Genomic DNA, 24,507 nt, shown 5'->3' with positions numbered 1-24,507 from the left:
CAACTCCTCTAGTCACGTAACTGTCAGGTTTCATGAAAAAATTCCTTATAGTTGCTCCAGAAACTAAAATGTCGACAGACGGACAGAGCGATAGCTATATTCCCCCGCATTATACGCTGGGGGGATTAAAAAAAAAAAGCAGAGCTGAAGATGCTGAGATTTTCATTGGAAGTGAGAAAGTTGGACAGGATTAGAGGACTTGTATTCTTTTCACTACTTTCTTTTCACAGGACTTATATTCTTTTCACTATTTCGGTTTCTTTTCAATACCTGATGATAAAGCCGCCATTTTGTTTTTCTCTACTTATGGTATATGAACTGATATCCTAGTAGTAGAGTAGCCAGTCAGAGCATGCGATTGCTCATATCCAGTGAATGTGAATAGAATAAATATAGATATCCTGCTTTACATGGCTAGCAACAAACAGCATTGTCCTACTGATAGGCTCGATTTGTTTTATATCCTGCTATTTTACAAAGTGGAAAGCAAGAACGCTGAGAAAAAGGTTGTTTTCTTGCTTTACAAAATCCAGTTCAACTCAGCTAATAATTATGGCACCCTGCATGGTGTGAATGAGTTACCGTATACTAGTGCTTCAACCATCGCAGCTCAGACAGTGGGAGATGAGAGCTGTCTGCCAAATGTATTTCCATGATTGCACAAAATAACTTGGCTCTCCCTCAGTTTAGTTCTGTGGTCAGTATTGTTTGTCTCGTCAGTAGCCAGAAAATTGACATTTGTGTTGCTCAAGTCGTGCTGTACATCACCACGCTGTCCTGACTGCTAATTAGAAATCCCCTGTGAGCCATGTTGCACTCTGAAAAGTTTGAAGAGTTTCTTCTCAGACCAACCTTTTAATTGGTGTTACTCTGTTAGCCGTGTTTCTGAATCATCAGTATACGACTGTGAATTAGCAAAGGCCCCTCATTAAGGTGACACATCACTAATGTCGCGTCCAGTTAGTCTGTCGTGGGTGTGAAGCAGATGCTACTGGTGTTACAGTAAAGCATGCTGTGTAATTTGTAAGCAATAAAACATTACATATCATGCTGTTGGAGAAAAATGATCAACAATGGGGAGGTGGAATGCGGCCAGTTTTATTACAGCAGCACATCCCGAAGTGTTTTATTCCTTTTATACCACAGCAGTTTGCCAAAATTATGAATTTTAATTTAATATTATATTACTCTTTTTGGGCGGCACGGTGGTGTAGTGGTTAGCGCTGTCGCCTCACAGCAAGAAGGTCCGGGTTCGAGCCCCGTGGCCGGCGAGGGCCTTTCTGTGGAGTTTGCATGTTCTCCCCGTGTCTGCGTGGGTTTCCTCCGGGTGCTCCGGTTTCCCCCACAGTCCAAAGACATGCAGGTTAGGTTAAGTGGTGACTCTAAATTGACCGTAGGTGTGAATGTGAGTGTGAATGGTTGTCTGTGTCTATGTGTCAGCCCTGTGGTGACCTGGCGACTTGTCCAGGGTGTACCCCGCCTTTCGCCCGTAGTCAGCTGGGATAGGCTCCAGCTTGCCTGCGACCCTGTAGAACAGGATAAAGCGGCTAGAGATAATGAAATGAGATTACTCTTTTTTTATAAATAGTTGTAATGTTGTGGAATGTCTGTGAGAGAAGTTGGTTCTTGTTATCACTTGTGTTAGAACAGCTATAAACAGTTGTTCCCTAAAAAAAAAAAAGCAGCTGCTTATATAGCAGAGAAACCACAAAACGCAAACTCCTCCATCCTGAAGACTTTCACGTGGCAGAAAACTTACTGTTACAAAGCGCTGACGTTTGAGACACCTTCCGTAAATGTCTACTTGCAGAAACGTTCATCATATCAACGTTTTCAAATCAAATCTGTTTATTATTAGTCTTGGAATATGTGGAGCATCCGCTGTGCCAGTGAATGAGTAGTTATTGATGATGTTCGTTCTTCGGGATCGAAGATGGCCATGATGTCAATTTGGTGGGTGGCGGTTGTGGATCCAGAGGTGACTGATTAGGCCAACCTGGGCTTTGAAGGTACGCCCACATGTTGGGTACACATGGGTGGGTGGTAATAGTTCAAGCCTTCTACGCAGCCTGTCTCCTCCGGGCCTCGGCGATGCGCCCCATCTCCGCCGCACGTGCACCACTGGTGAGCTTTAATTGAATTTGAAGTCAGGACTTGTGCGTGGCTTGGATTAGCGTGAGAGAGAGTTGTGCAGCCATCAGCCTCGCTCTCTTGTCCTAATGTAACTGGGTCCAGGAGCAAGACAGAATCAAGATGGCTGGGGCTAGGTCGAGATGCAGTGGATGGCCAACCGTGTTGTAGGTGTTGCACTGCGCCCTGATCATGCTCCATAAATGCTTTGCTGGGTCCGCCTTCCTACCTGTTGAACCACCAAGTGGTGGTGGTCTCTTGCGCACCGTCTGCCGAGTCTTCAGTCATAACCCTGACCAGGGGGAGCAAGGGGTTGCTAGTGCTTGCTCAAGGCATCACCCCAGGCTAGTGGAGGGAAGGAGATGCCTTACTACACCATTGCATGGTGGTCAAGGATGGCACATGCCCACTATAATAACATGAGTTATTATTATTATAGAAATAAATTTTTTTACAGAACAAGTGTGTAGTAGATCTTTATGTTGGGGCAATGAGGAACAGGGAGACAGGCGCTGCAATTCAAGGTGCGTTTTTCTTTTTTCTTTTCACTTTTCAGTAATGACTAACACACACTAAAACACGCCAGACATGTTGGGGAACTCATATCTCTCTCTCTCTTTCTTGCTCTCTCTCGCTCATTATTGGCGATCTGAAAGACGCACAGAGACGCATATTAGTAGACAGCCAGTAATTAGACACAGGTGTAACTCGTCACACGTTACCTGCTCGTTCACAGCTGACACTCGACCACACCCTCGCTGCCCCAAAGTGCATTAAAGGAGAACTGAAGGCACATTTTTTTTATCAAAATTCTATTTCTCTCATTTTATTAAATATCGGAATGCATTTCTGACAGCTATTGTGTCACTGCTATAGGGAGGGAAAGTAATCTCATCGCCCCCTACTGGATGCGTTCCAACCTCTATGGCAAAATGAATGGGAATATCTTTTCAAAAAATTACATCTTGGGTTATACTTCAAAGTTAAGACAGTGGCTTCCATATGTTGTGCATGTCGGGCAGCTCTATCGATCCTGGTGATCATACCTTTATTTTTTCCACCGATTTGAATTGTTTTGAATGTTTTTTAATAAGCTGATCAAAGACTACACGGACCCGATGTCACGTACTGTATGTGACGTCACCGCAAGTCTAGCGCCTTTCCAAATCTGTAGCAGGTAGCGGCCGGTGAGTAGCCTACATCAACATGCCGATTTGTATAGCGTGGTTGGCGGAGTATTTCTGTACCAATAAGAAATGCATCCCTTGTGGGCAAGGGCGTAAAAACGGTGTTGATATTGGTGGGGACATAATTTGGCCAAGTGCGCCATGGTTGTCGCACGAAATGTGGCCTACACTGTACAAATGATTGGTTGTCCATTCCTTTGTGTTATTTTGATTTTTAGCACCAGGTACACTTAGTCTTAGGCTAACATCTGCATGTATACGGGCAATACATTATCACACAGAGAAAGTGGACATTGAAGTTGCTGTGAATTTCGCTGTAGTGGATGACCTACCCAAAATACAACAACACAATCAATCAAAATTATGTGCTGCTGCTTCATTTTCACACAACTTTTACTATTTTCACACATTTGAAACATCATGTGCTTCCTTTTGAGTTACTGCAATTTCAGAATCTGGAAGTAATGTAGGTATGGGTTTTGGTAGTTGTAGTGCATTTTGCAAAAATGTTTATTCATTAAGTTGAAAGGGTTAAGTGACAATTGTTTCACATTTTTGCATTTTCACATTTTATTGCAGAGGTTATATACATATGCATATACATGCAAACAATGAGCAAGAAAAAAGTAAATATAAGTAAACATTTAGCATTACCTACAAGCATTTATTAGTGTGTGTGTGTGTGTATGTGTGAGAGAGAGAGAGAGAGATTGCAAACAGAAACTCCTTGCTGTTACAGTAAATATAAGTAAACATTTAGCAGTACCTACAAGCATTTGTGTGTGTGTGTGAGAGAGAGAGAGAGAGAGACGGTGTATACAACTGCTAGATGTTAAGGTGTTTTTGCCTTCTGAGGCAGAAGCTAAACAATTGGAGTCGAGCACTTGGCAGAAGAAAACGTCACTGTCTGAAGAGGTTCTCTAACAAGGCTATTTTGTTTTGAATAGCTTACCGTTGACTGGGTAAAATAATGTCTTATGTCCTCCTTACGTTTTCTTTTATTGCCCGACATCACTGCCTGTGTGCTGTTTTGCTGTAGCAGCGAGCTGGATGCTGATTTTACCGCTTGCTACTGCTTACAGCCAATGACAACAAAAAACCATAGCAACGTCAAGGCAACGGGAGGTGGGTCAATCAAAAACCATAGCAATGTCAAGGCAACGGGAGGTGGGCCAATCAAAAACCATAGCAATGTCAAGGCAACGGGAGGTGGGCCAATCAAAACTTCATAAAGCTTTTTTACCTGCTGTCCCCACCAATAGTCAGCCGTCTTTGAGAGGTCTGTTCACAACTGAAAATCAGCTGGATACCGCGTTTGGTGTTTTTATTCAGTGTTTCCCGCATCGCAGCTTCTCCATTCAAAAATGGTATGGACATTTTAAACTCAGCTGAATATTGGTATGGACGCGTCCATACCGTCCATACGCATTTTTACGCCCATGCTTGTGGGGATAACCATTACAGATCAGGGCTTGTAGTCAACTGCCGGTGGTTGCAGTCTGGCGCAAAACATCTCATCTCATTATCTCTAGCCGCTTTATCCTTCTACAGGGTCGCAGGCAAGCTGGAGCCTATCCCAGCTGACTACGGGCGAAAGGCAGGGTACACCCTGGACAAGTCGCCAGGTCATCACAGGGCTGACACATAGACACAGACAACCATTCACACTCACATTCACACCTACGGTCAATTTAGAGTCACCAGTTAACCTAACCTGCATGTCTTTGGACTGTGGGGGAAACCGGAGCACCCGGAGGAAACCCACGCGGACACGGGGAGAACATGCAAACTCCACACAGAAAGGCCCTCGCCGGCCCCGGGGCTCGAACCCAGGACCTTCTTGCTGTGAGGCGACAGCGCTAACCACTACACCACCGTGCCGCCTGGCGCAAAACATAGCATGATCAAAATACACAGATCTTCCCGGTCGTGGGATAGCTAAGCCTACTGCTGATGTAATATGAGCGACTCTGACTAGACAGTTTGGTTGTAGTCCGTTTCTGACAGGTTAGGCGCAATTTCGATCTTTTAAAAGACAGCAAAATTTCACCTGATACTTTCACAGTTAGTAGACAATCCCAACATGTACAACATATTTTTTGGGGGTGTACAAGTTCCACGTCATAACTTCATAGGATTTTTTTTTAAAATTGGGTCTATGGGATTTTCAGTAGTATGGCTCTCGGCTTAGGAACGCTACCACTAGGATCGCTGTGTTTCACTTTCCCTCCCTATAGCAAGTTATGAGTGTTTGAAATATGCTTTGTAATATATCAGTCCATATGTCAAAGCAATGGCCGTAAACGAGATTCGTTGAGACCTGTGCGAGACATCGTAGGACGGAAGTAAAACGTACAGCGGAAATCAAAGTGACCAACATCTGCCCATGTTGTCAAAAGACGCGCGCGCCCTCTTTCGAATGCTGACGTAATCAAGCTGGAAGTTTTGTTTGTTTTGATAGCGATCAGGAAAGTTTGAAAAAAGTAGGCAGTAATCGTCATTTAATCTCGTTTTTGTGCAATATTTCATTTGGAAAACAGTTTTCAAAATGACGGCACTGACACCTGGCTGACACTTCACGTTTCGAAGTCTCGCACAAGTCTCGTGAAGATCGCGCGGATAAGCGACGCCTGCCGTGGACCAAACGAACTAAATTCAACACGGCTAAAAACCGAATAGGCCGATAAGTACAATATTTAATAGCGATTAGTTGTCAATACGAGTCACAATGTAAGGTTACTAAAACCGAAAACGTAACTGAATAACACGTTAATTAAGAAATAAAGCAAGTTTAAAAATGATTTCAGTTCCCCTTTTAATACAAACCTGTGATTTGACTTGCAGCTGCCACTATTGTCAAAGCCACTGTTATAGAAAATTAACGAACACCTTTGGGCCAGTCAGCTTCGAGAATTCAGCAGTGCTGCGATATGAATACATGTATCTGTGTTAAGTCCTGTTTCAAATCGATTTTATTTATATTTTTGCTGTTAATGATTAGAAATGAAGCTTTTGGCTTCACACGTCTCAACAGAAATATATGTTAGACCTATATAGTAACACCTCTGCGGAAATCGTTCTAGTTAATATTTTTTAGTTTATTTGGCAACACCCATTGCTTGCAAATCCAATTCCCACATGGAATGACTGGGTCTCTGTAGCTTTTACAGATGTGGAATGTACCGTAGCTTGAGTCTGACTCTGTCTTCTCATCCTCAGTGAAACCACTGCCTCTGTCCCCACTGGAGCCTCAGTCCTCCACGCTGGCCCTGGAGCTACGGGTTCGAGAGGTCGAGGAGGAAAACCGGGCGCTCAGAAAAGAGATTAGCCAGCTGCCCAGGAGTCCTACCCACGGCAACCAGCATTCCCCTCACCATGGCAGCAGACACCATGGCAACCAGTCCCAGCTTCACTCTACTGAGGAGGGCACCGGTGATATTGAAACTCGGAAAGCTCTCTCGAAAGTCAACGGCTCCAGCTGTGTCCAGCAACCTGCTGTAGATAAATGTGAGGTAGGAACGAGAGTGAAAAATAATCCTATTCTTCACGCATCAAGAAGACTTTTGAATAATAACTCTGTTGCATAACTCTGTTCAAGCGATTCAGTTAAGATATCCAGAGTTGGCCAGAAATTTAGGAATAACTTGACTAATGGTTAACTTTTTCATATTGATCAACTAATTGATAATTATGAAACAGTATTCATTAATACTTTACTGTACATTAAGTCTTTTTATTTAAAGAGGCACATTGCACTTAGTTCAGTGTCCAGTAGACCAGACCAGAACATCCGTAGCAATCATCTGTCATGGCACAACTCGCACCAAAACGAATAAGACTCGACATTCAGTTAGGGCATAAGAAATGGCGCCTTATAGAAACTCGTGTGTCTCTATGGTTGCTGACGCCGCAGTGGCTGAGCTGCATTACTGGAGGATTTGGTGCATGCTGCAGTTAGGAGGCTGTTTGTCGTTCACCGTTCTGTGCTTTTGCCTTTTATGGAGGTTTGTTGTTGTCACTTGGGCTACGTCAACACTAAGCTGGGTAAATCTGAAAATGCACATTTTAGGAAAAAAATCATTTCTCCGTACGCATGATTGATGGATTGGTTTTTGTACCATTTTCCAAATGCTCTGCATCCACACCAAAATGCTGAAACGCCTTAGTGTTGGTGTTGGGACATTTTCCAGTCAACTCATTTTGATTGAAAGCATATGAATCGTTTTCTGAGGTAAGCAGCTAAAGTTAGCAGCTAGTTGATGAGATGGCCTACTGTCACAACCAAAAAATGTGAAGGACTTTCATCTCATCTCATTATCTCTAGCCGCTTTATCCTGTTCTACAGGGTCGCAGGCAAGCTGGAGCCTATCCCAGCTGACTACGGGCGAAAGGCGGGGTACACCCTGGACAAGTCGCCAGGTCATCACAGGGCTGACACATAGACACAGACAACCATTCACACTCACATTCACACCTACGGTCAATTTAGAGTCACCAGTTAACCTAACCTGCATGTCTTTGGACTGTGGGGGAAACCGGAGCACCCGGAGGAAACCCACGCGGACACGGGAAGAACATGCAAACTCCACACAGAAAGGCCCTCGCCGGCCACGGGGCTCAAACCCGGACCTTCTTGCTGTGAGGAGACAGCGCTAACCACTACACCACCGTGCCGCCCTGTGAAGGACTTTTTATTTATTTATTTAACACATGGACTGACAGTGAGGGAGACTTATTGCTTCAGGGTACAAACAAATATCTAAAGTCTAAAGTCCTTCCCACGCCATGCAATCAGGCGCATTGGGCAGCACCAATCTCCGCTTCTATAGCCCTTGGCCTCTCACCTATACAGCTAGGGTTACAGTGGGGGGCTAGTCCTCTGGTAACCGCGAGAGTTTGACTCCCCACTCGCATCTGTATTGCAGCGTGCCTTGCCAGACGGCAGTAGGTACCATTTTTATGATGGTCTTTGGTATGACCTGATTGCGAGTAGAACTCGCGATCTCCCGATCGAGAGGCGGACATGCTAACCACTAGACCAACTCACGGTACAAACAAATATAAAACACAATCTCTAGAAAACATTGATTGGGAGTCCTGAGTGAGTAAATATGGGGATATATGACAAAGATTTATTTCTCAGTATATTAGCAAATTTGATTGAGCAGCACTGGCTGCATTTCTGCCATCATGTATGTTTGTTTTGGTGTCTCAAGTACAAACTTTTTTTTTTAAGATTTTTTTTGGGCTTTTTTCACCTTTATTGGATAGGACAGTGTAGAGACAGGGACAGGAAATGAGCGGGAGAGAGAGACGGGGAGGGATCGGGAAATGACCTCGGGTCGGAATCGAACCCGGGTCCCCGGATTTATGGTATGGCGCCTTATCCACCTGAGCCACGACGCCCCCTCAAGTACAAACTTTTGCCAGTGTCAGGGCAGCCATATGTCATTATTTCTGAAACTCTCTATTTCCCCTGTTCACATTCCAATGTGGACCCAACATTTTCATTTCTGTACCTCAGGCAGTGTTTTCAAAGAGTATCATTTTTGGTAGCTGAAAACGCGGTTTGAGTGTGGACGGACAGACAGATGAGCTAAACAGAGAAGGAATTATGCGTTTTCAAATTTACCCAGGTTAGTGTGGCCTGAATGTAGATCAGTTGTGCTTGGTAGTTTCTCGGTGATTGGTATTTACCAACATACAGTAAGCACATGAGTGCCAAGAAAATCGGAGTTACCAAAACATTTGCTAAGCTGGCAGGGATATCGAGTTGTATTTGTGAAGTCCAGTGATTGTACAGTATGTCTTTGAGTGTGTTCCAGGATTAAAAGAATGTACTGGATATCCTCCAGTGTGTTTCCATAGACCACTACAAAATCACAGCCCCAGAAAATAGTGCACTATAGAGTGAATTGAGCTTAGTCTCGGACACAGGAACACATTTCTAAAGAGCCACGTTAGAGTTTTCGGAGTTTCTCGTCCTTGTCAGAGGAATCGGAGCAGTCGAGTGTCAGCAGCTGATGATTGCGATGACGTTTCTTTAAATACTGAAGTTGACCTTTTGTTTGACACAGCACTCAGCTATAGAAACGTTTAATGATGCTGCCTGGCTATTAAATTGATGTGTCTCCAAGACCATTGCTCTTCTCAGATGTCACCTTTATTTATCTTTATTCAGAAGACCTATGGCATACAATATGATTTTCAGTAGGGCTCTGGGGGGAAAAAATTAAAAAATAATACACACAATAATAAGGGCGGCACGGTGGTGTAGTGGTTAGCGCTGTCGCCTCACAGCAAGAAGGTCCGGGTTTGAGCCCCGTGGCCGGCGAGGGCCTTTCTGTGCGGAGTTTGCATGTTCTCCCCGTGTCCGTGTGGGTTTCCTCCGGGTGCTCCGTTTTCCCCCACAGTCCAAAGACATGCAGGTTAGGTTAACTGGTGACTCTAAATTGACCGTAGGTGTGAATGTGAGTGTGAATGGTTGTCTGTGTGTCAGCCCTGCGATGACCTGGCGACTTGTCCAGGGTGTACCCCGCCTTTCGCCCATAGTCAGCTGGGATAGGCTCCAGCTTGCCTGCGACCCTGTAGAACAGGATAAAGCGACTAGAGATAATGAGATGAGATAAAATGCATATAATCATTAAAAACGACACTTAATTAAACAGTTAGTAAGTCATTCTAATAATATTTTTAAAAAAAAAGACAGTGTTGCCAGGCAAAGCAAACCTCGGCCGGCAGCACTTATTTTATACCTATATGTTGATAACGGTAATATTTCTCAGTCATCAGCTGTCACATTATAGTCGTATGAAAACCCATGACCTTGGGTTTGACATTTCAAAGTCATTCAAGGTCAGAGGACATGGTGGCAACTGAAAGCCCATATGGCACTTCCTATAAGTTGATAAGGGTAAATATCTGTCTACCATCAACTGTTTTCAAGTTACAGCCCTCTGAAAATCCGTGACCTTGAGTTTGACCTTTCAGGGTCACTCACGGTCAAAGATCATGATGCCAAATGAAAGGCCATATGGGAGTTCCTATACGCTCATAATAGTAAGCGTCTGTCTATCGGCAACCGTTTTTGAGTTATAATGGAAAATATGTTATTTTGACAGAAAGGTTGACCTTTCCAGTGACCTTCACCTTGACCTGATTACCCCCAAAATTTAATCAGGTAATCTACAGACCATTGCCCACCTACCCTGTAAATTTGAAGTCAATCGGTGCAACCGTCTAGACGCTAGATTGTTAACAGACAGACTCAAACAAACCGCACTGATTACAATACCCCGCCCCAGTGACTCCGTCGCGGGTAATAACAATAATCTCATCTCATTATCTGTAGCCACTTTATCCTTCTACAGGGTCGCAGGCAAGCTGGAGCCTATCCCAGCTGACTACGGGCGAAAGGTGGGGTACACCCTGGACAAGTCACCAGGTCATCACAGGGCTGACACATAGACACAGACAACCATTCACACTCACATTCACACCTACGGTCAATTTAGAGTCACCAGTTAACCTAACCTGCATGTCTTTGGACTGTGGGGGAAACCGGAGCACCCGGAGGAAACCCACGCGGACACGGGGAGAACATGCAAACTCCACACAGGAAGGCCCTCGCCGGCCCCGGGGCTCGAACCCAGGACCTTCTTGCTGTGAGGCGACAGCGCTAACCACTACACCACCGTGCCGCCCCGTAATAACAATAATGTCAATTAAAAAAAAAAACTTGCTTATTTACTATGAAGGAACTTTTCACTGCTCTTTTAAATTTCTTAATAGTTGACAGTGATTGAATGTCATCCAGTGAAGAGTTCCAGCTGTGTAGTCACAAGAGTTGAGATCTTAACAGACCCCAGTTCATGTCGGATTTAACTGTTCTCCGCATCTCTTTATTGCGCGTGTTGTACTTGTGGAAATCTGTGCCTTTAGAGAAACGTGATGTATCTTCAGATACTTTGTAGGCACAGCAGTGGAGTTCTCTTCGTTGAGATCGGTCCTAGTCACTTGGGCACCCATCGGCTTGAATCTCTAGAAGCTGGTCATGTGCCAATGCTGAGCCAGTCATTGACCAAATACCGAACAGCTGATTAACAAAGGTTGTGAGTTGGCTGTTGTAAATTATTGAGTGCTGTTTCTTGAGGAAGGAGGAGACAGACTCCATCATAATGTGGCTGAGAGAGAGAGAGAGAGAGAAGTGATGTGACTCCCCAGGTGTGAGTAGAACCTTTATCGCTAGCAACAGCATGGAGAGAGAAAACGGGTTTGAACAGGACTCGCACATACACACATGGTGAGAGCAGAAAGAAGAAACACACACACAGAAGAGGCATAAAAACAAATTAATATTGCATATAGGGATAGGGTCTTTTTTTAACAAAAATAACATTTATTATTTTTTGGGTTATTGCTAATTTTTTTGGGAACATTCTCAAAAAGTTACATTTATTGAAATAATACCTTGTCTAAGCAGTAGTAATAATAATAATAATAATAATAATTATTATTATTATTATTATTATTATTATTATTATTATTATCAGTTTAACTTGTATAGCACCTTTCTCATACCCAAGGTCGCTTTACAATTAGAAGAAAAAAATACATTTACACACTTAATAAAAGCAAAAAATCTTGTCTCTTCCTATTGTTAGAATTAAAATACTTATATTACTGTGAAGAGAGAGCCTTTTACAGAAAGTTTTCTTGGAGAATCATTTCTTTATTGCTTGAGAAAATATTATGCACTGTTAAAATATTTTATGAAAAATTTCAGTAAAAAAAAAAATCCAAGGGGGCGAAAAAAATCAACATTTTAGGATATAATATCGTATAATTATGTCTAATTCTATAATTATATCCTCTCTAATATCCTTCTAATTAGACATAATAACATGACATTTCATGAATGCAGGTCATCAAAAAACAGATTTTTGGTTCCAAATATAGAAAATACTGTCTTTGAGGAAAGACTGTTTTTATCGTTTTGTGGGAGATATAAGAAACAGTTTCCGTCTGTCCATCCGGTCACGTTTTCGTTTCCGGGCCATATCTTTAAAACTACTGAAGATATCTTCATGAAACATATCAAGCAACATGTGAACTGGTGCCTTTTGCTATTTTGGATTTTTGAAAAGAAGTATTTTTAAAATAATTTACATAAAAAGTGGATTTTGACTTAGTTTCTAAGAGCAAGGTTTGTTTCCAAAGCATATATCCAAAACTATTCATGATACGGATTTGAAACTTATCATAAACAGTTTCAAATTTTCAAGGCACATCTACATCACCTTGGTATACATGTTAACAAGGTGATGTAGGTGATGTTAACAAGGCCTTTTCATACTAAGAAATGTGAGAAATTTTAATTTTTAGCTCACCTGGACCAAAGGTCCAGTGGGTTTATGCCATGGGCTGCTGAGGTCAGTGTACAGAGGTAGGGTTGGTTTCCTGCAGCAGAACTTGAAAAATGTGACACATAATATCTTGAAACTTGGTATATAGGGCGGGGGATATAGATGACACTGTCGTCGGGGTTTTTTTTGTTTGTTTGTTTGTTTTTAAGGTTTACAAAAGAAACTGGACATGTATTTCATGGTTAAATAATATGTATACTATGTATTATTACAATTACAGTTAGGTCCATAAATATTTGGACAGAGACAACATTTTTCTAATTTTGGTTCTGTACATTACCACAATGGATTTTGAACAAAACAATTCAGATACAGTTGAAGTTCAGACTTTCAGCTTTAATTCAGTGGGTTGAACAAAATGATTGCATAAGAATGTGAGGAACTAAAGCATTTTTTTAAACACAATCCCTTCATTTCAGGGGCTCAAAAGTAATTGGAGAAATTAAATAATTGTAAATAAAATGTTCATTTCTAATACTTGGTTGAAAACCCTTTGTTGGCAATGACTGCCTAAAGCCTTGAACTCATGGACATCACCAGACACTGTGTTTCCTCCTTTTTAATGCTCTGCCAGGCCTTTACTGCAGCGGTTTTCAGTTGCTGTTTGTTTGTGGGCCTTTCTGTCTGAAGTTTAGTCTTTAACAAGTGAAATGCATGCTCAATTGGGTTGAGATCAGGTGACTGACTTGGCCATTCAAGAATATTCCACTTCTTTGCTTTAATAAACTCCTGGGTTGCTTTGGCTTTATGTTTTGGATCATTGTCTATCTGTATTATGAAACGCCAACCAATCAGTTTGGCTGCATTTGGCTGGATTTGAGCACACAGTATGTCTCTGAATACCTCAGAATTCATCCGGCTGCTTCTGTCCTGTGTCACATCATCAATAAACACTAGTGACCCAGTGCCACTGGCAGCCATGCATGCCCAAGGCATCACACTGCCTCCGCCGTGTTTTACAGATGATGTGGTATGCTTTGGATCATGAGCTGTACCACGCCTTCACCATACTTTTTTCTTTCCATCATTCTGGTAGAGGTTGAGCTTGGTTTCATCTGTCCAAAGAATGTTCTTCCAGAACTGTGCTGGCTTTTTTAGATGTTTTTTAGCAAAGTCCAATCTAGCCTTTTTATTCTTGAGGCTTATGAGTGGCTTGCACCGTGCAGTGATCCCTCTGTATTTACTTTCATGCAGTCTTTTCTTTATGGTAGATTTGGATATTGATAGGCCTACCTCCTGGAGAGTGTTGTTCACTTGGTTGGCTGTTGTGAAGGGGTTTCTCTTCACCATGGAAATTATTCTGCGATCATCCACCACTGTTGTCTTCTGTGGGCGTCCAGGTCTTTTTGCATTGATGAGTTCACCAGTGCTTTCTTTCTTTCTCAGGATGTACCAAACTGTAGATTTTGCCACTCCTAATATTGTAGCAATTTCTCAGATGGGTTTTTTTCTGTTTTCGCAGCTTAAGGATGGCTTGTTTCACCTGCATGGAGAGCTCCTTTGACTGCATGTTTTCTTCACAGCAAAATCTTCCAAATGCAAGCACCACACCTCAAATCAACTCCAGGCCTTTTATCTGCTTAATTGAGAATGACATAACGAAGGAATTGCCCACACCTGCCCATGAAATAGCCTTTGAGTCAATTGTCCAATTACTTTTGGTCCCTTTAAAAACAGGGTGGCACATGTTAAGGAGCTGAAACTCCTAAACCCTTCATCCAATTTTAATGTGGATACCCTCAAATGAAAGCTGAAAGTCTGGACTTTATGTCCATGTCCATTATATAACTATAACTTGAATATGTTTCAGTAAACAGGTAAAAAAACAAAATTTGTGTCAGTGTCCAAATATATATGGACCTAACTGTATGACGTGTATATTGACAACAGGAAAGGTGCTTTTCAGGGATATATGATTGTACCAAGTGGGCAGAGCTTAAAGCCTTCATAAGGTTCCTAAATTTCAGATAACGTGAATGGAAAAAACAGTGAAAAAATGTTTCTTTTGAGTTTTGCTCCTTTTTTTTAATTAATTCAGTCTGAGAGAAGACATTATAGATGGAATTTATTCTGTTATGTCTTAAGGCAGCAGCAAATGCAGAACACAGAGAGTTATGGTTAAATTTTCAGTCTTTTATCTGAACTTGAAATGAACCCAATCATTTCACCTAGGTCTAGGTCCCCAAACAAAGATTTCACATTCATACCAAAACAAAATTCACAGTACCATTTATAAAATATCTTACTGACTGTAGCGCGTATCGAGTGTGGGTGGAGCACAGAGGACGGCAGGACAATGCTTTGAGGCAGATAAGGCTATTTATTTTCACAACTTTTCAGTCGGAGTAATCTCACACACACACACACACACACACACACACTTCGTCTGGTCCCGGGTTGCGCTCCCTCTGCTCTCTCTCTGCCTCCTTAAATAGGGAGCGGTTACTGGGAAAACACACACAAACACAGGTTAATTACCGTCAGGTGTAGCGATTCTGCCACTCACCTTCCCTGGCTCCACCCTCCTGTCACAGACCGGCGCTTGACCACGCCCCCGCTGCCACATACTCCCACCGCCTGTCCGGCCCGCAGCCGACTCCCCCCCCCCCCGACGTCCGCCACGACCATCTGCGCCCCCGGCCTGTGGACCACCTTGAAGTTGAAGGGTTGGAGTGCCAGATACCAACGGGTGATCTGCGCGTTGGCATCCTTCATGCGGTGGAGCCACTGGAGGGGCGCGTGGTCCGAACAGAGGGTGAAAGAGCGCCCCAGCAGGTAGTAACGGAGGGCGAGGACCGCCCACTTGATCGCCAGGCACTCTTTCTCAATTGTGCTGTAGCGCCCCTCACGCACTGACAGCTTCCGGCTGATGTATAGGACCGGGCGGTCCTCCCCCTCCACCTGCTGGGACAAAACGGCCCCCAGCCCTCTGTCCGACGCATCCGTCTGCAACAAAAAAGGGAGAGAGAAGTCAGGGGAGTGTAAAAGTGGCCCCCCACACAGTGCAGCCTTTACCTCAGAGAAAGCCCGCTGGCACTGCTCCGTCCACTGGACCAGATCTGGCGCCCCCTTTTTAGTGAGGTCAGTCAGTGGCCTGGTGACGTCCGAATAATTAGGTATAAACCTACGATAGTAGCCAGCCAGCCCCAGGAACTGTCTCACCCCCTTTTTGGTCTTGGGCCTCGGGCAGGCCGCAATCGCTGCTGTCTTATTAATTTGGGGACGCACCTGCCCGTTGCCCAAGTGGAAGCCCAGATACCGTACTTCCACCCGCCCAATCGCACACTTCTTCGGGTTGGCAGTGAGTCCCGCCCGCCTCAGCGACCTAAGGACGGCCCTCAGGTGTTGTAGGTGCCGCTGCCAGTCATTACTATAAATGATGATATCGTCTAGGTAAGCGGCCGCATAGGTGGCGTGGGGCCGAAGGACCCGGTCCATCAGCCGCTGAAACATAGCGGGCGCCCCAAACAGCCCAAACGGAAGTGTGACGAACTGGTGTAAGCCGAACGGTGTGGAAAAGGCCATTTTTTTCCCGGGATAATGGAGTCAAGGGGATCTACCAATATCCCTTCGTCAAATCCAGTGTCGAGTAAAAGCGAGCCATGCCTAGTCGATCGAGCAGCTCATCAATACGAGGCATTGGGTACGCGTCGAATTTAGACACCGCGTTGACTTTTCTATAGTCCACACAGAACCGGACCGAGCCGTCGGCCTTGGGAACCAAGACCACCGGGCTGCTCCAGTCACTGTGGGACTCCTCGACGATGCCCATTTCGAGCATGGCCTGAAGTTCTTCCCGAACCACCTTTTTTTTGTGTTCGGGTAATCTATAAGGACGGCTACGCACTACCACCCCCGGGGGCGTCTCTATGTGGTGTTCTATGAGGTTAGTGCGACCGGGCAGGGGCGAGAACACATCCGAAAACTCGGCCTGCAACTGGGCGACCTCCGTGAGTTGGGTCGGGGAGAGGTGGTCTCCACAGGGGACCGGAGAGGTACTTGATGCCAATGACCCTTTTTGGACCTCCGGCCCCAGCTCCGCCTTCTCCGGAACTACCGACACCAACGCCACGGGGACCTCCTCGTTCCAGAGTTTCAGCAGATTGAGGTGGTAGATCTGTAGTGCCCCCTCCCTGTCCGTTTGCCTAACCTTATAGTCGACGTCCCCGACTCGCCGTGTGACCTCAAAAGGTCCTTGCCACTTGGCGATTAATTTGGAGCTCAACGTGGGCAACAGGACCGAGTACCTTATCTCCCGGAGTGAACTCTCTAAGGCGCATGCCCTTGTTGTACAGGCGGGCTTGCCGTTCCTGGGCCTGCCGCAAATTCTCCTGAGTTAGGTGGGTGAGCGTGTGGAGTTTTGCGCGCAGATCCATAACGTACTGAATTTCGTTTTTGCTCTGTGAAGGTCCCTCCTCCCAATTTTCCCGCAGTACATCTAAGATGCCGCGCGGCTTACGCCCATATAATAATTCAAACTGGGAGAACCCCGTGGAGGCTTGGGGGACCTCTCGCACTGCAAACAACAAGGGTTCGAGCCACTTATTCCAGTTACGTGCGTCCTCACTTACGAATTTTTTGATAATATTCTTGACGGTGCGATTGAACCGTTCGACTAAACCGTCCGTCTGTGGGTGATAAACGCTGGTGCGGATTGGCTTAATACCCAGTAGCCCATACAGTTCGCTCAGTGTTCGTGACATAAACGAGGTGCCTTGGTCAGTCAGAATCTCTTTCGGGATTCCAACCCGGGAGATGACGTGGAAGAGTGCCTCCACAATACTGCGTGCTGAGATATTGTGAAGAGGCACCGCTTCCGGGTATCGCGTTGCATAGTCCACCAGAACCAATATAAAGCGGTACCCTCGTGTTGACCGATCTAATGGCCCGATGAGATCCATCCCAATTCTTTCGAACGGGGTCTCGATTAATGGTAGGGGGCGCAAGGGCGCTTTTGGAATGGCCGCTGGATTTACTAACTGGCATTCGCGGCACGCCGTACACCACGTACGGACGTCGCCGCGAATCCCCGGCCAATAGAATCGGGCCATTATCCGGGCGAGTGTCTTATCCTGCCCGAGGTGTCCAGCCATGGGATTAAAGTGAGCCGCCTGGAATACCAATTCCCGGCGGCTCTTTGGAATTAACAACTGGGTGACTCGCTCTTTCATCTGAGTGTCCTGCGTCACTCGGTATAACCTATCCTTCAAAATGGAAAAATAGGGGAAGGACGGGGTGGCGTTCGGCTGGAGCGTCTGACCATCGATTACTCTCACTTGGTCAAACGCGTGTCGCAGAGTCTCGTCTCGCGATTGTTCCAGTGGGAAATCCGCGAGGGATTCCCCAATAGAAAGAGGAGGGGCCGGTGGCTCCTCACTCTGTTGCGGAGATGACGTAGACGGCTCTGCGACCGCAGCTCCAGCCAAAGCGACACCGGGACCTTCCCCTGTCAACCGGCAGGACCCACTCTTTACTAGGCGTGCCATTAAACCCCGAAATCCCGGCCAATCAGTCCCCAAGATCAAAGAGTGGGTAAGGCGAGGATTAACCGCCACCTTCACTATCGATTTTTCCCCTCTGAAATGTATGTGGACCAACACCAACGGGTAGCTGTGAATATCCCCGTGCACACACAACACCTTCACCCCTTGTGCTCCCCCCAATGCCTCGTCTTGCACCAGGCTTTGGCGGATCGAGGTCTGATTGCAACCCGAATCCACCAACGCCTGATATGTAGCCCCTTGTACACTTGCCGGTATGCGATATGCTCCGGCCCGATCGAGGGCAGCCTCTGGCGCGTCGGGGATCCGCACCACCGCCCCCACTTCCATCGCTGCACACTGTTGCTGCAGGTGGCCCGGTTCCCCGCAGCGCCAGCAAACCGGCCCGGGCCTTCCCTCTGCAGCTGTTTTCTGGGGCTCACTCACCTGAGGGGGGGAGAGACAGACACAGAAGGGAGAAATGGGAGGGCACCACGGGTGCGGCGGGCCGGCTGGGGTGGAGCCGGCCCCCGCCTCCGTGGTGGGGGAATGGGGCGAGGATGGGACACGGGAGGGGGGGGAGAAAGAGAGAGAGAAGAGGAGAGAGAAGATGATGTCGTCCGCTGTCCTGCCGCCGGAACAGCCGCCAGATGATCCTTCGCCAGTCCCATGGCCTGATCCAGCGACGCCGGGCGGTGGCACTGGACCCACTCTGCGGTTCCGGCTGGTAAGCGGGTGATGAACTGTTCCAGCGCCACCTGGTCGATGATTCCCTTGGCGTCGCGATCTTCGGCCCTCAGCTACCGCCAGCAGGCGTCCCGGAGCTGCTGGCCGAACGCGAACGGGCTGCCGACTTCCTCCATCCGCAGTGCGCGGAAGCGCTGGCGCTGCTGCTCCGGCGTGCACCCCACGCGCTGGAGGACAGCCCGGCGAAGGTCGGCGTAGGCCAGCCTGCGGTCGGCGGGGAGCTGTAGTGCGGCCAGCTGCGCCTCTCCCGTCAGGAGGGGGAGGAGGTGCGCCGCGCGCTGCTCCATCGGCCACCCCGAGGCTTCGGCGACCTGCTTGAACAATGTGATGAAAGCCTCGGGGTCGTCCTGCGGGCCCATCTTGGTCAAGGTGAGGGGAGACAGGCCCACGGCCGGGGCGCTGGCGGACCCCGCCGACGCGAGGAGACGCCGGAACGCCTCTCGATCTTCCTGCTGGGCCAGCACCAGGGCTTTGAAGCGGCGCTTCTGCTCCTTTCGGAGCGTGACAAGTGCCTGGTGCTGGCTCTGCTGAGCCGTGGCGAGGACGTGGACCAAGTCCGCGAACGGGGAGGATTCCATGGGGCTGCTGTGTTGGTGCTCCACCTTAATTCCGGGTTTCAGCACCACTGTAGCGCGTATCGAGTGTGGGTGGAGCACAGAGGACGGCAGGACAATGCTTTGAGGCAGATAAGGCTATTTATTTTCACAACTTTTCAGTCGGAGTAATCTCACACACACTTCGTCTGGTCCCGGCTTGCGCTCCCTCTGCTCTCTCTCTGCCTCCTTAAATAGGGAGCGGTTACTGGGAAAACACACACAAACACAGGTTAATTACCGTCAGGTGTAGCAATTCTGCCACTCACCTTCCCTGGCTCCACCCTCCTGTCACAGACCGGCGCTTGACCACGCCCCCGCTGCCACACTGACCTTTAGGCATCGCAATCAGGTGCACCACATGCGCAAGAGTGTCTTTGGCATGGTCCCAAATGTCCGACCGCGGTGTAGCGGTGTCCAAGGTGATTCACATGGTTTGGCAAACATCCCTATCACAGTCCGCGATGTAAATCCAAATCTAAAAGTCCAGTCTTGCACAAACAGCGGCTCCAAGAGAGTCCATCGCCTTAACAAAGTGCTCCAGTGCTTTCTGTAGCAATCCAATGAGGTAACGTGTTCTGATGCATCCAAAAATATCCAAAGACTGCAAGTGAGCAAGAAAAACATTCCTCCTGGAATCCTCCTGTGATTCAGTTCACGTGTATTTGCGGGTAATCATGGATAGGCCAATCGCGACGCTGCATTCTCAAGTAGTTCTGCTTATACTCAATTAGCCTTTGGCTGAACTCTTGGCCTCCTGGCAAACTACTTCCTTCTAAATTCTAAACTCCGCCCTGGCCCATACTCTGCACAGGCAAAGCAGGAGAGAATGAAACCGACATTGTAACTTTACACTTTTTTCCTATTCCAATGTTCTTAATGTTACACGTAAACAATATTATGCCAAAATAAAATGTACAATCGTGAAAATGAAAAATAAGAATAGTCATGTAAAAATGAAAATTTTATAAATGTTCATCCATCACACCTTCCGTCTTAAGGGGAAAATTTTGATCCAATAGATCAAAATTTTCAGACAGGTCTATCATTCATCAGATATGGTATAACCTTAACATCTGGATAGACAATCGGCGATAATATTATCTTTACCCTTTGTGTTTGATCACAATGTCATATTCTTGCAGAATTAAACTCCAATTCAACAACCTCCAATTATTGTTCTTCATCTTACCCAAAAACACTAATGGATTATGATCAGTATATACAGTGAGTGGTTTCTGACTTGTACAGACATAAACGTCAAAGTGCTGAAGGGCCATGATCAAGGCCAAAAGCTCGTTTTCAATAGTTGAGTAGTTCCTTTGGTGCCAGTTAAACTTTTTAGAAAAGCAAGCAATAGGATGCTCAACATGGTCACTCTCATCTTGTTGAAGTAACACAGCACCAGCAGCAACATCACTAGCATCTACGGCCACTGAAAATGGTTTACTGAAATCAGGGGATTGGAGCACAGGGTAGTGACACAACATGGACTTAAGTCTCTTAAATGCTTTTTGGCAAGGTTCATTCTAGACAAACTTCTCACTCTTCTTGAGCAAATTTGTTAGCGGTAAGGCAACATCAGCAAACTTCTTAAAGAACTTGCAATAATACCCCACCATTCCCAAGAATCTCCTCAAAGCTTTCTTGCTGGTGGGAATGGGGAAGGCCACTATAGTCTGGATCTTTGCATCAATGGGAACTACCTGACCTTGGCTAATGACGTGTCCAAGATAGGTTACATGGGCACAGCCAAACTCACTCTTGGCTAGATTAACTGTTCGATTGGCCTCAAACAGTTTCTTAAATAAGTTTTCAACATCCTTAAGACGACCTTCCCAAGTCTCACTTCCTGTCACTAAGTCATCAATGTAAGCACTTGTATTAGGCAAGTCTTTAATCACAGAATGAATCATTCTTTGGAATGTGGCGTGTGCATTCTTCAGTCCGAAAGGGAGGATATTCTATTTATATAGCCCAGATGGTGTGATGAAAGCAGAGATCTCACTACCTCTTTCAGTTAATGGAACACACCAATAACCTTTCAAAAGGTCAATTTTTGTGAGGAACTTTGACTGTCCTACCTTGTCTACACAATCATCCACCCTTGGGATTGGAAATGCATCGGTCTTACTAACAGCATTGACTTTTCTATAGTTAGTACAAAATCTTGTGCTGCCATCTGGCTTAGGTACTAGTACGCATGGAGAACTCCAATTAGAGTGTGACGGCTGGATGATATTGTGCTCTAACATGGAAGCTACTTCTTTTTCAGTTAGTTTACATTTCTCTGAACTCATCCTATATGGATGCTGCTTGCATGTCACCATCATCATCATGGACAGCCACATGGGTTCTCCCTGGAACATCAGGAAACAAATCTTGATACCTCAGTACCAACTGTCATTTGTTCACACTGCCAAAGTTCTAAATGAACCAATTTCATGTCAAGGTTCTGCAGAATTTCAGAATTGGATAGTTTACAAGGAATTATTTCAGGTTTGATGGAGGGTTCTTCATCTTGTAACTCAGCTTCTTCTACAGAACTCTCATTAACCTCCTGGTTAACAACTGAGACAGCCTTCACAGATCTGTTGTGGTAGGGTTTTAACATGTTGATGTGATGCAATTGTCTAGCCTTTCTCCTATCTGGAGTGGTCACAGTGTAGTTAAGATAATTAACCTTGGAGTGGATCTCATAAGGGCCATGAAATCGAGCTTGCAAGGGATTGGACTGCAGCAGGAACAAAACGAGGACCTTATCTCCTGGCTTAAATGTCCTAGCTCTAGCTATACAATCATACCAAGTTTTCATCTTTCCTAGGGTCAACTCAAGATTTTTCTTGGCTAATGCACAGGCCCTATTAAGTCTCTCTTTGAAGTTCAATACATAATCCAACAAATTAACATGAGTCTCTCTATTGGTCCATTGCTCACACCACAGAGCTAATGGTCCTCTCACCTGGTGTCCAAAAACCAGTTCAAATGGGCTAAACCCAAGGGACTCTTGTACCGACTCTCTAGTGGTAAACAACAACAAATGAACACCTTCATCCCAGTCTTTCTTGTTCTCAAAACAGTATGTTCGAAGCATGGTTTTCAGAGTGGAGTGAAACCTTTCCAAACTTCCTTGACTCTCAGGATGATACGCAGGCGAAGTGATCTGCTTAATCCCTAACTGATACACCACCTGCTGAAACAGTCCTGAGGTAAAATTACTACCCTGGTCTGATAGTATCTCTTTAGGCAGACCAAATAGAGTGAAAAATTTGATCAAGGCCTTAGAGACGGTAGGTGCTTTAATATTTAGAAGCAGGATTGCTTCAGGGAACCTTGTAGCTGCACACATGATAGTCACCATGTATTCATTTCCAGATCTTGTTCTCGGTAACGGTTCCACACAATCCACAATCACTCTTGGAGAAAGGTTCACCAAATGCTGGGATAGGTTTCAGTGGAGCCACAGGAGAGTCTAATTGGTGTTTGCCAACTATCTGACAAGTGTGACAAGTCCTACAAAAGTTTGTGACATCTTTTCGCAAACCAGGCCAAAAGAACTGCTTAAGAATCTTGTTAACAGTTTTGTTAACCCCAAGATGGCCACCTAGAGGTAAGTTGCAGTGGTGCTTGAAAGTTTGTGAACCCTTTAGAATTTTCTATATTTCTGCATAAATATGTCCTAAAACATCAGATTTTCACAAAAGTCCTAAAAGTAGATAAAGAGAACCCAGTTAAACAAATGAGACAAAAATATTACACTTGGTCATTTATTTATTGAGGAAAATGAGCCAATATTACATATCTGTGAGTGGCAAAAGTATGTGAACATCAAGGATTAGCAGTTAATTTGAAGGTGAAATTAGAGTCAGGTGTTTTCAATCAGTGGGATGACAATCAGGTGTCACCCTGTTTTATTTAAACTACAGGGATCTATCAAAGTCTGATCTTCACAACACACGTTTGTGGAAGTGTATCATGGCGCGAACAAAGGAGATTTCTGAGGACCTCAGAAAAAGCGTTGTTGATGCTCATCAGGCTGGAAAAGGTTACAAAACCATCTCTAAAGAGTTTGGACTCCACCAATCCACAGTCAGACAGACTGTGTACAAATGGAAGAAATTCAAGACCATTGTTACGCTCCCCAGGAGTGGTTGACCAACAAAGATCACTCCAAGAGCAAGGCGTATAATAGTTGGCGAGGTCACAAAGGACCCCAGGGTAACTTCTAAGCAACTGAAGGCCTCTCTCACATTGGCTAATGTTAATGTTCATGAGTCCACCATCAGGAGAACACTGAACAACAATGGTGTGCATGGCAGGGTTGCAAGGAGAAAGCCGCTGCAGTCCAAAAAGAACATTGCTGCTTGTCTGCAGTTTGCTAAAGATCACATGGACAAGCCAGAAGGCTATTGGAAAAATGTTTTGTGGATGGATGAGATGAAAATAGAACTTTTTGGTTTAAATGAGAAGCATTATGTTTGGAGAAAGGAAAGCACTGCATTCCAGAATAAGAACCTTATCCCATCTGTGAAACGTGTGGTGGTGGTATCATGGTTTGGGCCTGTTTTGCTGCATCTGGGCCAGGACGGCTTGCCATCATTGATGGAACAATGAATTCTGAATTATACCAGCAAATTCTAAAGGAAAATATCAGGACATCTGTCTATGAACTGAATCTCAAGAGAAGGTGGGTGATGCAGCAAGACAACGACCCTAAGCACACAAGTCGTTTTACCAAAGAATGGTTAAAGAAGAATAAAGTGAATGTTTTGGAATGGCCAAGTCAAAGTCCTGACCTTAATCCAATCAAAATATCATGGAAGGACCTGAAGTGAGCAGTTCATTTGAGGAAACCCACCAACATCCCAGAGTTGAAGCTGTTCTGTATGGAGGAATGGGCTAAAATTCCTCCAAGCCGGTGTGCAGGACTGATCAACAGTTACCG

The 24,507-nt window shown here is 45.4% G+C and overlaps 1 protein-coding gene across 4 annotated transcripts in view; it reads left to right on the top strand.

Moving 5' to 3' along the window:
- LOC132869735 (xylosyl- and glucuronyltransferase LARGE1) overlaps window positions 1-24,507 on the top strand; it is a 284,001-nt gene that overhangs the window by 112,292 nt on the left and 147,202 nt on the right. For all 4 annotated transcript variants that reach the window (XM_060903111.1, XM_060903110.1, XM_060903109.1 and 1 more), the window contains exon 3: window positions 6,537-6,829. In XM_060903111.1, coding sequence (XP_060759094.1) covers window positions 6,537-6,829 — 293 coding nt within the window. The remainder of the gene's footprint in view (window positions 1-6,536; window positions 6,830-24,507) is intronic.

This window comes from Neoarius graeffei, chromosome 21 (genome assembly GCF_027579695.1).
Source record: "Neoarius graeffei isolate fNeoGra1 chromosome 21, fNeoGra1.pri, whole genome shotgun sequence".
NCBI classification, from domain to species: Eukaryota; Metazoa; Chordata; class Actinopteri; order Siluriformes; family Ariidae; genus Neoarius; species Neoarius graeffei.
Note: the sequence above shows the minus strand (reverse complement) of the source record. Positions and strands in the feature narration are given on the sequence as shown.